Source organism: Falco naumanni, chromosome 1 (assembly GCF_017639655.2).
Source record: "Falco naumanni isolate bFalNau1 chromosome 1, bFalNau1.pat, whole genome shotgun sequence".
Taxonomy (NCBI): domain Eukaryota; kingdom Metazoa; phylum Chordata; class Aves; order Falconiformes; family Falconidae; genus Falco; species Falco naumanni.
The window spans coordinates 116427091-116442789 of record NC_054054.1 but is presented as its reverse complement, the minus strand read 5'-3'; the positions used below and the strand labels follow the sequence as shown (position 1 = coordinate 116442789).

The 15699-nt window shown below is 47.1% G+C and overlaps 1 protein-coding gene across 4 annotated transcripts in view; it reads right to left on the bottom strand.

The window, feature by feature from the left end:
- STX8 (syntaxin 8) overlaps positions 1–15699 on the bottom strand; it is a 104547-nt gene that overhangs the window by 28606 nt on the left and 60242 nt on the right. For 2 of the 4 annotated variants that reach the window (XM_040580416.1, XM_040580398.1), the window contains exon 7: positions 11141–11242. In XM_040580416.1, the coding sequence (XP_040436350.1) occupies positions 11141–11242 (102 nt within the window). Of the gene's footprint in view, positions 1–9456; positions 9770–10500; positions 10559–10762; positions 10767–11140; positions 11243–15699 lie in introns of those variants that run through there. The other 2 variants (XM_040580409.1, XM_040580389.1) reach the window with 2 other exon arrangements.

The following is a 15699-nucleotide window of genomic DNA, read 5'->3' as shown; positions in this document are numbered from 1 at the left end:
GGTCTGGTGATCCCGCTGCAATAGCACAAGTTGTTTCCTGTGGAAACTTCCATCTGCTCTGCAGCTCGCCCCAGGAACAGGAAGGAGTGTGAGGTCCCACTTGGGGCAGCAGCAGGACAGTGTCTGCCAGCAACCGCTGCTGCACCCCACTGTGCAGAACAGCACCCTCCAGCACCCGTGCACCAGCCCCAGCGTGGCTCCTTACTGGTGCTTCTGAACACCTCGGGGTGGGGGGGCTCTGCCCACCCGAGCCCCACAGCCCCAGCACGAGGCTGAGCTGCTTTCAGCAGCACCAGACACAGCGCTGGGGCACAAAGAGCCCCCAGTATGACTGTCCTTGCAGACGCAGCTTGCTGGCATGACCGAATGCACAGCCCCCATGCACTTTCCCAATACAAAACCACCAAGCCCAGATGCACAACACTGTTTAATTAACACGCTTGCTGGAAGCGTAACTCTTGCCATTTGAATGCTTCAAGATGAATGCTGCATGAACATGCTTGATTTTCACCTTAAATAAATACTTTCCTTAAAGTAACACTTTGGCCATCCCCCAAGTGTCGGGGGTGGACCTGACAAGCCATCCCCTCCAGGGCTGGGGTTTCTCACCGCTCTGCCCATTTGCCAGAGGACAGTTTTCCTCCAGCCAGAGTTAGCACGATTGCAGGAATCCTACTGTATTTTTGCAAGACAAGAAAGATTTGAGATCACAGCCCCTGTTGATTTATAACCCCAGTTTCTGGTGGGATCAACATCCTCTATGCATCTCAGAAAGCCCTGAAGAGACATCATAACCACTTGGTCCCTAGCAAACTAATTTCTCCATTGACCACATCCTCCATGTATTGTTGTGTCCCTCAAGTGCCCGGGGCCTGTGAAGCAGGATTCCAGATGCTGGACCCTCTCTCTGCCCGGGCACTGTGCTTGCAGCAGCGCTGTGCTCAGGACAGCATCTTGGCTGGGATGAATTTAAGGTAGCAAGATCACAAGAGGCTAGAAATGGCTTGCATGGGTATTTGGGAGCCAAAGATTAAGGCAGAATTTCAAAGTTGTAAGAATTAATTAAAACAGTGAACCCAGATAATTCCGCCCTCCCCCCCCCCCCCCCCCCAATTTAGTTTTAACTAAATGGCACAAAATCCCCAAGCCAGAACACCGTTGTATTTCAACTCCAGATTGGGTAGAGCAATTATTTTGTCACTGAGCATATTAGGAAAGAAAAGGCAGAAGGAGGCGAGTTTGAGCCTCTTTGGTAATGTACAAATTATCACATTTCAGCACCATTTTCAGAAATATAAATTAATGATTTAATTCTGCAACATGTATCCTTGGAAACCAAGCTGTAAGCAGTCGCCCTTGGATATTTCACACAATTCCAATTTTTTTCAATATTCAAATACAACTAATTGCTTGCCCTTTTGGAGTGATGGACAGCTTGGGTGAGCAGGGTGCCCAGGGGCTTATTTTACCACCAGATTTGTACAATCCCGCTACATGGGTTGACAACAGCTGCTCTAAATCTCCTGATAGGTATGAACAAGCACTGATGAAGTTCAGTCTGTTTGAACAGCTGCATATGCAAATGTAATTAAGAAGATGTCTATTGCCTTTTGCTCTCCTACCCATGCCCCCCCCTTTCTCCCTCTCCCCTTACTCTGTCTCCTGATGGGGAGGGATGCCATTATCATAGCTTCAGACTTGAACCTACATCTGATTTACATCTCACAACCATGCCACGCTCCAGCCCCCTCTACTATCATTTGGGCTCTGCTTGAATTTAGGGCTCTGCTATTGAACAGCCGATTACTTTGCAACCTCGATTGCCAACGCATCGACACTGCCACCTGAAAAGCAAACCTCTTGTCAGTACATAGCAGCAAAGTAATTTTTCCCCACCTCATTTGCTGCTGATCAGTTTGTGACTGCCCTCCATCCCTTCTTTATACTATACTTGCTGTGCAGCCTTAAGTGAACCATTTCACTTGTGTCTCTATCTGCAAAAGTCATCCCTGGAGATGCTCTGAGGGTCACCACAGCCAGAAAAAGGCTCATGGGACCAGGTGGCACAGATGCCGAAGACCCAGACAAGTGATTGCTGGTTGAATCCACCAACCCTGGGCTTGGTGGGAGGATGGAGAAGGCTGCAGTGGTTCTGGAGGGTCTCAGTGTCACAGGACTAACCATCATTAAATGAAGCAAGATGGTTAATGAAGCCAGGAGGACTGACGCACACAGAACTCCAGGTCTTCCCCTTCAAACTGAACATTAACTGGGATACGTATCCGAAAACTAGGTGGACAGAGCTGCAGCTGCTTCTCCAGCACCAGAGAGGAACCGCAGCTTCCACACAACTGCACTGCGGAAGAGAAAAAGTGATGTGAGCAACCACAAGCCTGTCCGATTAACCTCAGCAGGATGGAGGGCTCTAGAGCAAACTGAAGAAAGACTAATTAGAACATGAAACTAAGTGGTAAACAGGGTAGAAAACAAGGGGACTGTACTGAAGGGAAATCAGATCAAACAGAGCTAATCAGGTTAATCCGGTAAGATAATGAATTTTCTAGACAAAGGAAACATGATAGATCCTATCCACACAGACTTCAGCAAGGCATGTGATACAGTGCCATGTGGGAAATTATTAAATGAAAAAAAAAAATAAAAATGGGGATTAGCAGAACTGTAAGGCCAGGAAACTGGTGAAAGGCGAAGCAGCGTTGAAAGAAGGATCAGAATGGATGGAGGTCACCGGCAGAGCTCCTCAAGGAACGGTCAGGAGGCTGATCTTATTAAATATTTTTATTAATGACCTTGGCACAAAAAGTAACTGTGCTAATGAAATTTGCTGATGACATAAAGTTGGAAAGCAGCACCAGCACAGAGGAAAGCTGGGACAGCATATAGGAAAAAAAATGGGTAACTTTGAAGACAAATGGAGGAAGGTTGAAATTCGATGGGATGAAAGAGGAAGCCACGCACTTGGGACAAACAAGAGGTTGTGCTAAGCGTTGGAAAGAAAATTAACTCAGGTGGAAAATGTTCAAGAGTGTGAAAGGCCCAAGCAAACAGCTCAAAGCAAAACTGAGGCACAACATGCTGTAATTGAAATATTTCCAGCAGCCAGGGAAGTGCTACAACCGGTGGGCAAGCCACTGCAAGAAGGCTCTGGGGATGCTGCGGTCAGTTCTCATGGTTAACAAACCAAAAAGTTTCGGTAGGAAGACGTGTAAAAAAAGGCTAATCAAAAAACAGAGAGATTAATTTAGGAGACTGAAATGTAAAGACACTTGTTCAGCCCGACAAAACAAAAGCTGGGAGGGAACACTGAGTGATCTCTTAGACACGCACATTTGGGGGAGTAAAATGAAAAAGGGGAAAGAACTATTCAAGACACCAGAACAAGGGCCGCACGTGGGCAACATGAAGTATCCCTGACAAGTCTCAGCTGGAAATAAGTTTATGACCACTGCAGCCTTCCAATAGGAGTAATGGGGGGGAAAAAACAAGCTTGTTCTCAGAAATTTATCTTGAAGAGATTCTATGACCCAGAAGGCTCTTCCCATCCTTTTCTGCTAAACACACACACAGCTGACACTGCCAGTAAATGCCGTGCTCCTCACCTGGAAAGAAATTCATAAAGCAACTCCAAACCACCTTTTTTAAAAAAGCAGAACCCTTTTATGAGTGCTTAGGTGCACCCCCTTTCATCAATTGAATTCATTTCAACATCTCAGCATGAGCAATTTTAAGCCAAATACTTAAGCTGTGAATATAACACGTGTGAGGAGGAGGAGGAGGCACACAGAGGCCACGAGCTGGCTGGAGGGTACAAAGGCACTGGAGGAGCAAGGACCAGGCTGCTGGGCACATGCCACTAGCCAAGGCATCATCTCAGCACCATAACTGACCTTGTTGCTGAGTCAGAAAACACCCTCCGGGATGTTTCTTCACGCTGTTAGTCACCCTGTGAGCTCCCCAACCTGCTCCCTGGGGACTCGGAGCTTACAAAGCCAAAATGTTTTATATTATGGAGAAACAAGATGGCAAGACAACGTGTGAACCAAGGGTTTTATTAGATTAGCAATGTGCTGAAATTACTGGACCAGTTTGTTTAAAAAATATTCTACATTAATGAAGCCACATTTCCCGCTATGTCCTTAAGCAAACCTGCTCTGAGGTTTCTCTGGTGTCTAAGGAGACTTGAGCTCATCCTGCCTTCCCCCCCTCAAAGGGGCCCTTCACTGGGTCTTTCTAATGAGGACAGATGCCCGAGTAAGCTTGTAGTAACTTCTTATCTTTGAGACCCCTCTCTCCAACTAATCTCAGTTTCAATTAGGCAGTGGGTTCAGAAAGAAGTCAGTGGGGCAAGGTGGGGGAAGAGCACGGCCGCACACACGCAACGGGGCTGCAAACCCGTCGGTTCCTCCCGAAACCCAGCTCACCTCCTGCAGACCTCTGCTTCCCCCGGCGCAGCTAACCCGCGCTCTCACGAAGGAGGAAAACAAGCTGTGTGAGAGGAAGGAAACACTTCATGGAGCTCAGAGAAGAACTACAGCAGAAGGGAGGATGATGCACAAGGTAGCAAGACTAGTGGAAAGCTAAATCCTGCAGCAAGATCTGCTGGATTCCTGGAATTCCCCAGCAGGCTGGCTGGCAGCAAGCGAGGGCTGCAGGAGAAGGGAATGAGGAGAGAGGAAAGCCCAGATGAAACTCCATCTGCTATTCAATCACTGAGAGCTGCCCCTCAGCCACCTCCCTGGGCTGCTCCGCTCCTGGGAGGATGGAAGTGTCGGTGCATTTAAGCCACCAGTGATCAGTGAAAACACCAGCGACGAGCCCAATTTAAGCAACAGACTCATCGTTCTTCTGCTGAAGTTTCTTTTCAAAGCTTTCTCGCAGGGTAACAGCTTAGAACACACTTTACAACCTGCAATTGCTTAAAATGGAAGAAACCGAAGGAAGGAAAAAAAATAATAAAAAAAATCAGGAAAATCTGTAACTTGCCAGGCCAAGAAAACTCATCCTGTAGAAACACGGACAGGTGACTCAGAGCCAGTGCAGTTGTCAGAGCAGCACCGGGGGGGAATATCAGTGTAACTTCTCCGAGAGTCAGATTGTAGGAAAGGTTGATTTCATGGCACACTACACCAGCTTCTCCGCTCCACTGAGAAAAAAATAAACGGATGGGGACTTGCTCATCTAAACACACAGTGTACGTCAGAGGAACAAACCTGAGCAACTGCCATCAATAATTTATAAAACAAATTAAATCCATGGCAAAAATAACCATAACTTAGAACAGAGCGATCATAGAATCTGGCAGGAAAAGGCCCCAGCCTGCATGAATCATTATTTTCTAGAGGAAACCTTATATAATCCAAGCTACTCTGTTTTAAAACAAATTAAACCTTCCGAAAATGCCAATTAATAAGTTTGGCAAAACTCTACCTTAAATCAGGTATGTTGGCCATTTGCTAAGATTAAAAAACCCTACCCGGTATCGACTGACTTTACAGTAGTCTACACCCTGCTTTCGGTATCTCCAAAAAACCTCCATCAGAAGGCAAAGGGGAGAGGAGAGCATCTACCTGGGGCCAGAGGAAGGCCATTAGATTGCAATGCCATCTTGTGGAACAGGAGAAAATGAAAGACAGAAAAATAATTGCTCAGTGGCCACTTCGGCATTCTGTATCATTTTACAGCACACAGGTATTAGCCAAGCAGGGCATATTCGGTGGTTGCATCTCATTTTCCTCATTTATCTGAAAGGTTAGAGGGATGCACGCAGTGATAACTGCGCAGACATGGTCTGCCTCCCCCTGGCTGCTGGGAAGGGGATGGATAAGTCTGTCAGAAATACAAGTTTGCTTTTTTTTTTTTTTTTACTTGTTTTTACTACAAGAAAGTCATAATCTTCTGTGTTGCTTCCCCAGAAAACCAGCCCTTCTCCTCAGCTACAGGAGAGTCACCAAAAACAGTGACTTGGGCAGGCGCAGAGCAATCCCCCAGATCCCCTCCCCAATTCATGGTCTATAGCCTAGCAGGACCTGAAGAACACTTCTGACTCGGTGCATTGCACAGCTTAGCCGCAACCACCCCTGCATATGTTGCATCTGGTAATCAGGGTCCCAGCCGCGCATGCGCGACTAAAATCCCCGTATCTTGTTCCGACACGAACACTTCAGGGATGCTCTTATCACAAACAAAGCCTGGTTCAACCACCCTCGCTTCAGGGAGCTGCCTACTTATGTCTTCAAGTAAAAAAAAAAAAAAAAAAAAAAAAAATTAAATCTACAAAAAACTCAAGGATGGGAGGAAAGTTACCAAAAAGCACCATCCAGGTAAGCCAGGAGGAAGCTGTGGACGATGACTTTCTCCTCTGTCATGAGGCCAACTGCAACCCACGGGCAGGGAGAAAGAACCAGGTTCTTTGCAGACTCCTGACAAATACTAACTGCCTGTGCCTGCTGATGAACAGAAAACCAGCCCGCATCCTGCGCCTTTATGATTTCCTTCTTGAAGGATGTCCAGCCTTCCTAGACCCCTCTGCCCTTCACGACTGTCTCCCAAGGGACTCTGTCAACCAGGCCCCTCAACAGGCCAGAGGCTGCCCCCCGAGTTCAAGGTGGCAGTTCTGCTGACCCCTCTCCTGACTTCTCTGAGAACTGAAAGCTATCATTTCACGATTGCTGTGCCCAAGACTGCCTCCAACCATCACATCACCCACCAGCCCTTCCCTGATTGCAAACAGCCGGTCCAGCAGGCACCTTCCCTCGCTGCTCATGGACCGGCTGTGGCAAAGAGGTCCCTTCCAGGTCCCTTCCACACACCAGGAACCTCCTGGACTGTTTCCCCTCTGCTGTGTTGTATTTCCAGCAGACACCTGGTGGGTTGAAGTCCCCCACGAGAACAAGTGCTAGTGATTGTGAGGCTTCTCCCAGCAGCTTACACAATGTTTTGTCTATAACTTCATCCTGGTCGGGTGGTCTGTTACAGAATCCTACCATGATACCTGCCTTGCCATCCCTCCCCGATTCTTACCCGTAAACGCTCAACCCTACTGTCACCATCACTCAGCTCTAGGCATCCAAAACACTCTCTAACACACAGGGATTCCCCACCGCCTCTCGCCCCTTGCCTACCCCTTCTGAAGAGTTTACGGACACCCACTGCAGCACTCCAGTTGTGCCAGTCATCCCACCGTGGCTCTGTGGCGGCAACTGCATCGTGGTTTTCCTGCCACACAATGGATTCCAGCTCCTCCCGTTTGTTGCCCATGCTGTGTGCACTGGTGTAGATGCGCTTCAGTTGGGCTGTGGATCCCACCACCTTTTTTTTGGGGGGGGGAGAAGCCCTAATTCCTACACGACCGTTCTCAGGTGCTTCTGTAGTTTCTAACACATCAATAACCCTTGTTGTTGAACATGCTGGTAACGCTGGGGTAGGCTTAATTTTCTTCACATTAGCTCGTAGGAGGCTGCATTCTGGATTTGTGCTGGAAGCAGCGCTGATCCCACAGGGGTGGTTTCGTTACTGCCGAGCAGCGCTCACACAGCACCCAGGGCTTTGCTGCTCCTCAGCCACCCCACAGCGAGCGGGCTGGGGGCACAGGGAGCTGGGGGGGACACTGGCCCAAGGGATGTCCCACACCATATGGCACCACGCTCAGCAGATAAAGCTGGGGGGAAGGTTGGGGGGGGGCTGCGCATTGGTTGGTTGGTGGTGAGCAATTGTTTTCATTTGCATCACTTGTCTTCCTTGGGTTTTATTTCTCCCTCTCTGCTATTTCTCTTCTCATTACAATTATCATTATTATTATTATTTTATTTCAATTATTAAACTGTTCTTAACTCAACCCATGAGTTTTCTCACTTTCACCCTTCCAATTCTCCTCCCCCATCCTGCTGGGGTGGGAGTGAGCGAGCAGCTGTGTGGTGCTTAGTTGCCGGCTGGGGTTAAACCACAACACCTCTCCCAGCATCCCAATCTGAATTACACTTTCATTTCTTTGCTTATTTTGAAACGCAGTTCTCAAGAAGACATTCTGAGGGTTAAAGTTTCTAACAAAAAAGTTAGGGAGAACTGGTTAATGAATGTTACTCTGCACAAAACCTCCCTATAGGTATGCAAACTGGGAGAGAGTGGGGACAAACAAACCCAAGAAAACCAGTGGTAAAACTGAAAAGCCAGGATTGTGCATGCAGGCATTCCTGTAGCAAATCTGGTAAAGGCAGCCTAACACTTGGTTAATGATTTGTGTACATGAAAAACTCAATGCAAATTTATGAAATCTGAGAAATATACGTCCCTCTTAAATGCCCAGCATACACTGAAAAGAAATAAAATGATGCCAAGCAGCATGCAAACATTTGCTTACAGATGACTAATGATTTTCAACAATAATTTCATAAATGCAACAGACTTGAGTATACCCCATGGTTATTCTTCCACTGCAATCGCTGGGAGTTCCCACTGACACCAGTGTGGGGCTGCCCGGGGGCCACCAAGAGAGACAGGCTCCAACCAGGGCAGCCTTCGTTGGGCAGAAGCAAGGGGTGGGATTGTCAACAGCTCTTGAGTCAGCAAGAGAAATGGCATTGAAAATAAGCTGCAAATGAAAGAACCCACCCGAAACAACCTGAAGGTTTCTGCCAGGATTAAGTACGGCCAGAGGTGCAGATGCTGCCTCCTCTGCAACGCTTCCGTGCCCTGCGATGCCTGTACCGCGCAGGTAGCACCAAGGGATGGATACATCACACCAGCTGCTGGAAACAACCTCCACAGCTCGAAACTATGTTTGCATGAGAGCAAGATGTTGAAATATTGATTGAAGTTGGATTTCACCAGAAATACTTTGATTTTATTATTATACTGGCTGCTAACAAAGACACACCCATTAATGCGTTACATTCTTGCTCATAAAAGGGTGATTATTCCACTATCCATGCCAGGCTGCTCCGCTTGTATCCACAGCCAGTGGTTCCAGTACAGGCACTCATCAGAAAAATAAGAAGACATTATGATTTCAAAAGTGAGGCAAAAAACACAGGAACGGGCACATGCTGGAACAGTGCAGAGACTGGGTCCAAGCAAACATCTGCATCCCGGGGAGGGAAGGGGTGGGCAAAGGGGAAGACTGAGCACTTCACACCGGTTTAAATCCAAAGTAACACACCGAAACCAAAGATTTACTGAAGATGTTATCAATTTAAGTGAAACGTTGGAGAGCAGGGGGAAAAAGCGCTTTGAAAAAATTACCTAGCAGGTGCCAGCTTTCCTGCTGCTTGGCTTTGTTCAAGGAATAATTGTACTTACACGGAGGGTTCTTCTGATCTTAATACACTAGTTAACTTTCAGCGCCAGGGATAAGGGTGGAAAAGGGATGGGAAGAATGCCATGAAAGCCTGCGTCTTCCAGCACGATTGCTCTAAAACTCGTGCTCAGGCAGAATAAAACAGCTATCTGAGGCAATACAGTGTTTACATATGCCCAAATTGTTATGCAAACACAGGAAGACCTATTGGAGCAGAGGGAACAGGCAGTGAGAGGCAGTGCTTCTCACCACCCCTTGCAGAAAAATGTTTATCGATGTGCAAAGGGTGAGAGAGGTCACCCCCAAGGAATCCAGTCCAGGATCCTCCCAGCCTCAGCCTCTCCCACCCTCCTCCTCCTCCTCTCAAATTCCCCAGCTCAGCCAGCATGGGCTGCAGAGTTAAAGAGACAGGCTCGTTATCCAGCAACTTCGTCCGGGGGCTGCATTTGCGTGAGGAACCTAAAAAGGAGGGAGAAATACCTAAGGAGGGAGAAGCTGTCCCATGTGAAATGGGATTCACTGCCTGCCCTGCGCAGACATTTCGCGTCACACTGCCCTGTACTCGTGCAGAAAACAAAACCACAGAAATTAAGGAGAGACTCCGAAGGCACACGGGGTACTCAGCATCATTCAAGTGCAATTATTTTTAGATTAACTCCATCTTGCATCAACATTAAAGATCTAAAATAAAGTCAGTCATGAACTCTACAGTCACGCCTTTAATTCTATCTGTATCTGGTACGAGAGAAACTGGAGACAAACGCCTCTGACAAGTCAACTTTAACCTCCAGAAGAAGCCATAGAATCTCATCAGCCTGTAACAACCAAGCTTTCAAAAAGTTATCGCTAATAGAGAACTAAAATCCCCGAAATACGTCGTCAGTGCTTGAAAAATGCCTCATTGCCAGTCTAAGCTCAGTAGCTTTTGCTACTAAAGCATCACTCTACAGAATAAAATCTCCCCACCAGCCAGAAACAGATCTGTGACCAAGTCAGCTCTCTACTTCATCTTTATTAAACTATGTAAGCCAAATTTCATTAACTTCTGGCTATAAGTCAAATTTCTACAGAGCGTAAATTATCCCCGTTAGCATTTTGAGTCTCCTAGTACAGCAAAAACGAACCACGGACACCAAAACCAGACATGTTACTTCCAGAAGTGTCTTACCACCATCACCTCCCCGTGGCCTTCACCCCACAGTCACTCATCCTCCCAACATAAAGACATGCTCTGTCATCACCCCCAGCCTCCTCCCACGGCCATTGCAATCAAACCCCCAGCTCTTCAACCTAGAGAGGAAACCTGCATTCGCCCGTTTGAGATGAGTAACTTCTCTTTGGCTGTATGGAAAGAGAGATCAGTTCAGCTTTACCAGCTTGCACATAGCTCGAGGAGTCGCCAGCAAGGATTTCATGTCTGGCAGGCTCTGAATGCCACTGGGTTGAGAACACATTCCTGCAGGACACCACCAGAAACACCCCTGTGGCATCACTCCCCGCTGTGACCGGTTTGTGAGAGCTGGTAGCTAGCAAGATTTTTAAACCTCATTAACACGTACTGCTCTAATTTCATACAGTTTTACAATTTCCAATCAGAAGATTGTGCAATGCTGAAGTCAAATAGCTTAAGGAAATTAACTGTATCAACACGCAGCAAGCACAGTGAGCCAAACCTGCAACATCAGCTGAAGAAGTCTGGAGAGGTGGGCTTCTCTAGCTTTTAAAAGAAGTTGTACTCGGTGGGAGTGCACTGTGCACAGCCTCCGAGCGCTAAGCTACTTTCTCGCCATTTAATAGCAGGGCAGGATTTGTGCTCAAGCCATTTCCTACCACAGGACGTTGATTTCTTGTCCACCATCTTCACATGCCGCGTCTGGTTGCGAAGCTTGTCGTCTGTGTTTTCAACCAGGTTAGTGAGGTCATCGATGATCTCTGGGGAAAAGGAAACACGAGCATTAATCTCTGAGCCCTGCAGCATCACCGCTCAACAAGCACGCAACTGCTGGAGGCTCCAAAATGGAAACCAGCTGCATCCTTCTGTCTTCCAGGACAACAGACCAGCGTGCCACATGCAAGGGTCCAAATCCTGGGAAACACTATGCAAGAGATTTCCAAGTTCAGACTCTGTGCACTCCACTGCAAGAACTGAGGAAAAAACCAGCCTGAAACAGCAGCATCAGTCTAGTTAGGCACAGAGTATAACATGATGGCAGCCACAAAACACTAGCCAAACAAAGAGAATTAGCACATATGTTATAGAAAATCTGAAATTTCAGTTGCTGGAACAGGGATCTCAGGGGAACAGGGACAGCATCTCAACACTTAGCCATTACATAGTCATTAAGACATCCAGAATCACCATCTATATAAATGCTTTTGAGAGTGTTTGGTGTGGTCCCAACCACGCAACCACAGAGGATACAGTCAAAGTCCTGCCTTGGTTCAATTACTGAGATGTACAGATGACAGCTCTGCTTGCAGCCCAGATGATCCTCTGGGAAAAGGAAAGTGAGCAAAATTTCTCCTACATCTATTTTTAGTAGAGGGGAATGGAAAATTTCAAGCCAACCCACCCTCAACCTCAAGCAACTGATGACTTCAATTTTGCCACAGAAATCAGACCAGGTACAAGGCTTACACCAAGAGTGGTTGATGGGGTGGGTTTTTTTTAACACTGAAAATAAAAAGCCATATTCAGGCACCAGATTTCCTTCTTGCTGACTGTTACGCTCTAATTTTCTTGAAATACACAGCCAGTGCTTCGTGCTGGGTGCATGAATACATCACATTAGAGTTGCTTTCAACTCTGCAGGTAGGAATGGCTTTTTTTGTGTGTGATAAATCAGGAGGAGGACAGCAGCCAAAACTTGAATGCTATTGCAAAGCATCTTGCTCTGGTTACACTTCTAGCACTTTCCCCACTATTGACTGCTGTCTTAATAAATCCAGCCTGCCTTCTGAGATCAGGTGGGGGACAGCAGCCGTGCCAGCTGGTGGGTGCTGCACTCTCAACTCATTTGTACCCCGGCAGATCCTAGCGCTGCATCTCTGTGCTGGGGAAACATCCAGGTTTAATGGAGTGTAAGCAAAACAGAAGTTAAAGTGCACAGTGTTCAGTTAGCAAGACACACTAATATTCCATTATGCACCACAATGCTGAATATTTGCAAGCTGGTTGAGGCCTATCAACAGGACAGTGCCCTTATTAATTAGCCTTTATTGCTTTGACTGTATTCCTTCAAACAAGAGATTTCCCAAATATCTCTACTAGGAAAAAAGGGGATGACACTAAAGAGAGCATTCCTTGGGCTTCCAAAAATTCCGTGTGACACCAGAACAAAACCTTGTGCTTACAAGGGTAGTGCCAATATGTCACGCGAGTTCTTGCAGCTTCTCAAGACACCTGTACAGCTTTGCTGGCCACCGCTTTTGTACCAGCACTTGAAAGGGAACGGTTTCCTCAATTCACCATCCTACAGCAAAAGATAGTTATGCAGGGTGTTGATGTCCTCTGATCTTACCAAGTAACAAGCACTGTATCTAGATACAGCGATACAAGCAGTTTGGTCGTACATATGGAAAACAAAAAACCAAACATAAAACAGTCAAAGTTCTGAAGATACAAAGGAGATTTTCAAAAGGCGTATGTAGCACAGAGGTTTTACTGTCCCAGGGAGTTGGGAGATTTAAGCATCATCCCTCTAATGCATGCTTATAAGTCCGCCCCTCAAGCACTCTATCATCTCCAGCGAATCACTATGTAAAATGATACCAGCATCTAAAAAACCTTGTACTTTGAAATTACATATCTTTCTTAAAACATGAGTTCCTGATTCGTGTCCCACTGCCTAAACCATCTAGGTATTCACATGAAGGGGGGGCAGAGGGCAAACAACTGCTTCTCTGTGTGTGCAGCCTCCGTTTTATCCTATAGGTCTAAACCATTCGCCACTCCTGTGGTTAAGCAGCATCGCCCCACCAACACTGCTCTATTCCACAGACAAACCCTCCGTATTTGTGAAGCTGTTTATAATACTCAAGATTTTACTGTTCATTCCACACCACAACACATTTTCCCAAGTGATGGCAGGTATTTTATGTGAACTGCAAGATTTGTTCAGTTTGTAGTTCAGATATTCATTCTCCTCCCCCTCCCACTCAACTTTCCCAGGTCTAACATCTGCTAAGCCAACAACATTTTGGGGAAACTTTATCTGTCTTGCGTGATTCAGCACACAGGAAAACCAGCACAATGCTGCCTGCAAAGGCAAGCTCTCTCATGTTTGCCTTTAAACGGAAAAAAAAGTGCCGAAAGTTCCCATTGTTGTCAAGGACAAAGTGATAAGCATGCTTGGGAAATAAGAGACTTTCCTTTGCCAACGCTGACCAGACCCTCCTTGAAAAACATCCTGGTGAACAAGCTGTAACTAAGTGAGAACAAATATGAGCAGGAAAATTTTCTGTCATGATTTCAAAGCCCAAGGCATTGCCATTAGGATTATGTCTAGAGCCTCTCCTTTCCCATCCCCTGCACAAGCCATTCCCCATCAGGCCAACCAGCAAGAGCCATTTCTGAGCCAGAGACCTGCACTGTGCAGCTTGGGAGCAGCATTTCTCCGTATCTGTATGTCCCCTGATACAGCCAGGTTTCAGGGGAGCAGGCTGCTTCACCGAGCACACAGCCCAAAGCTCAACAAGCCGCCAGTCCTTTGATGTAACGTGCAGTTAGGACCAGGAGAAGCGTTGGGGTGCTCATGGCACAACCAGGAGGTCTGAGCACGGTCTCTCTCTGCATCTGCGCTGGGGCTGGCATGGGGAGAAAGCACAGGGAGGTTCCTACCCCATCACCAGCTGAAGCAGAAGCCCAGTGTGCCCTTACAACCACCATCACCCTGCGGAGAAACACCCACCCGCTGTTGCAGTGACACTGTTTCAGAGCAGCTCTTGACCTTCATGTAAATCAAAGAATTTCTCCCCACTCTAAAGCAAAGGAAACACCATAGAAATACAAGCTGTATCAGGCAGAGCTGAAAACTAGTAATGAATTGCTAAAGGCAGGCAGAGCTGCTGCCAGAGGAAACGAACTCAATAGCTAAGAAAGCCTTTACAGCATCCACAACTCTCGGTAGGGTCCTGAGGACCACCTCTCCCGACACATGACCCACCTGCAACCCTCTTTGCTCTTCAAGCCAGCAACTACATCCAGGGCAAAATATTTTCTACCACCTCCCAGTTATCTGACTATGCAAGGAGCAAGTTAAAAAAAATAATATAATAGGAACTTGAAAAAGAGGAAGGAGGGAGGTTCTCCCGTTGTGAGGGAGCAGACGGGAAAAGCAGGCAGACTGCTGAAGGGCTGCCAGTGACCTTACAGAGGACATTTCTGTAACACTGCACTGCAAACCGCATCTAAACCGGTAACACAAATTTAGCCAAGGTCTTTTTTCAGTGAAGCAGGATCTTGAAGCAGAAGATAAAACCTACTGCAAAACCCTAGTATTAAAATCTGAGTAATTTAAGCCCAGCTGAAGTGGGAGAGGTTTGAAGGTTGCTCATCTGTTGGGGACTAGCTCAGACAAGATCTCCTCTATCAGCAGGGACTTCTGCTTGAAAACCAGTGTCGCAGCCCTGCACGTGTGTCCCTTTGCTAGGGTCACAGCCACCAGCCAGGCAGGCACATTGGCTTTGAACTCACCAGCAGACAAGACAGCCAACTAGACCAAGCACAAAAGTGGCAGGTTTCTATAAAGAAGGCAGAGGTAGGTGCGTGGGCATCACTAGTTCTCCTCACCCCATTCCTGCAAGGCTGCAGCAGCGAAACACAAACCTGTCTCTGTCAGTGAGGAAGTTTCCTGGTGATCAAAGCTGTAAAATTTGGGCTGGAGCCCTCAAAAAGGCAGGATTTCTGCAGAAGCCTCGTATATATCAGACAGCAAAAATCATGGTGGGCTTTACAGATTTGGTATCAATACATGCATACCTTAACCCAGGACAAAAGTGGTGGAAGGTCTTAATTTTGTGGGCACAAGCCTGTCTGCAGCCCTGCCCTTGCTCCTCTGGTTACGGGACCAGCGATGGAGAGGGCACGGGCAGCCCTCCAGGGAACCGGGATTTACAAGCAAAGAAAATGCACAATGAGGAAGCAGCGAAGCAAGCAGATGACAGGGAAAAACGCAGGTTGATATATTCTGAAATATTTGACCTTTTTTCTGTTAAAAAACCCACAGTAGCAGTCTCTGATCTTAGGCAACACGTTCTGGAGCAATGCAGAGCAAGAAGAGGTTGAAGAAACATCCTTGCGGAAGAGGCAGGAGAGTGGGAACAGCGGCCCTACAGCCAGCCAGCCCTCTCCAGTTCCAACATTAATCCTACCTCCTGGGGAGGAGAGG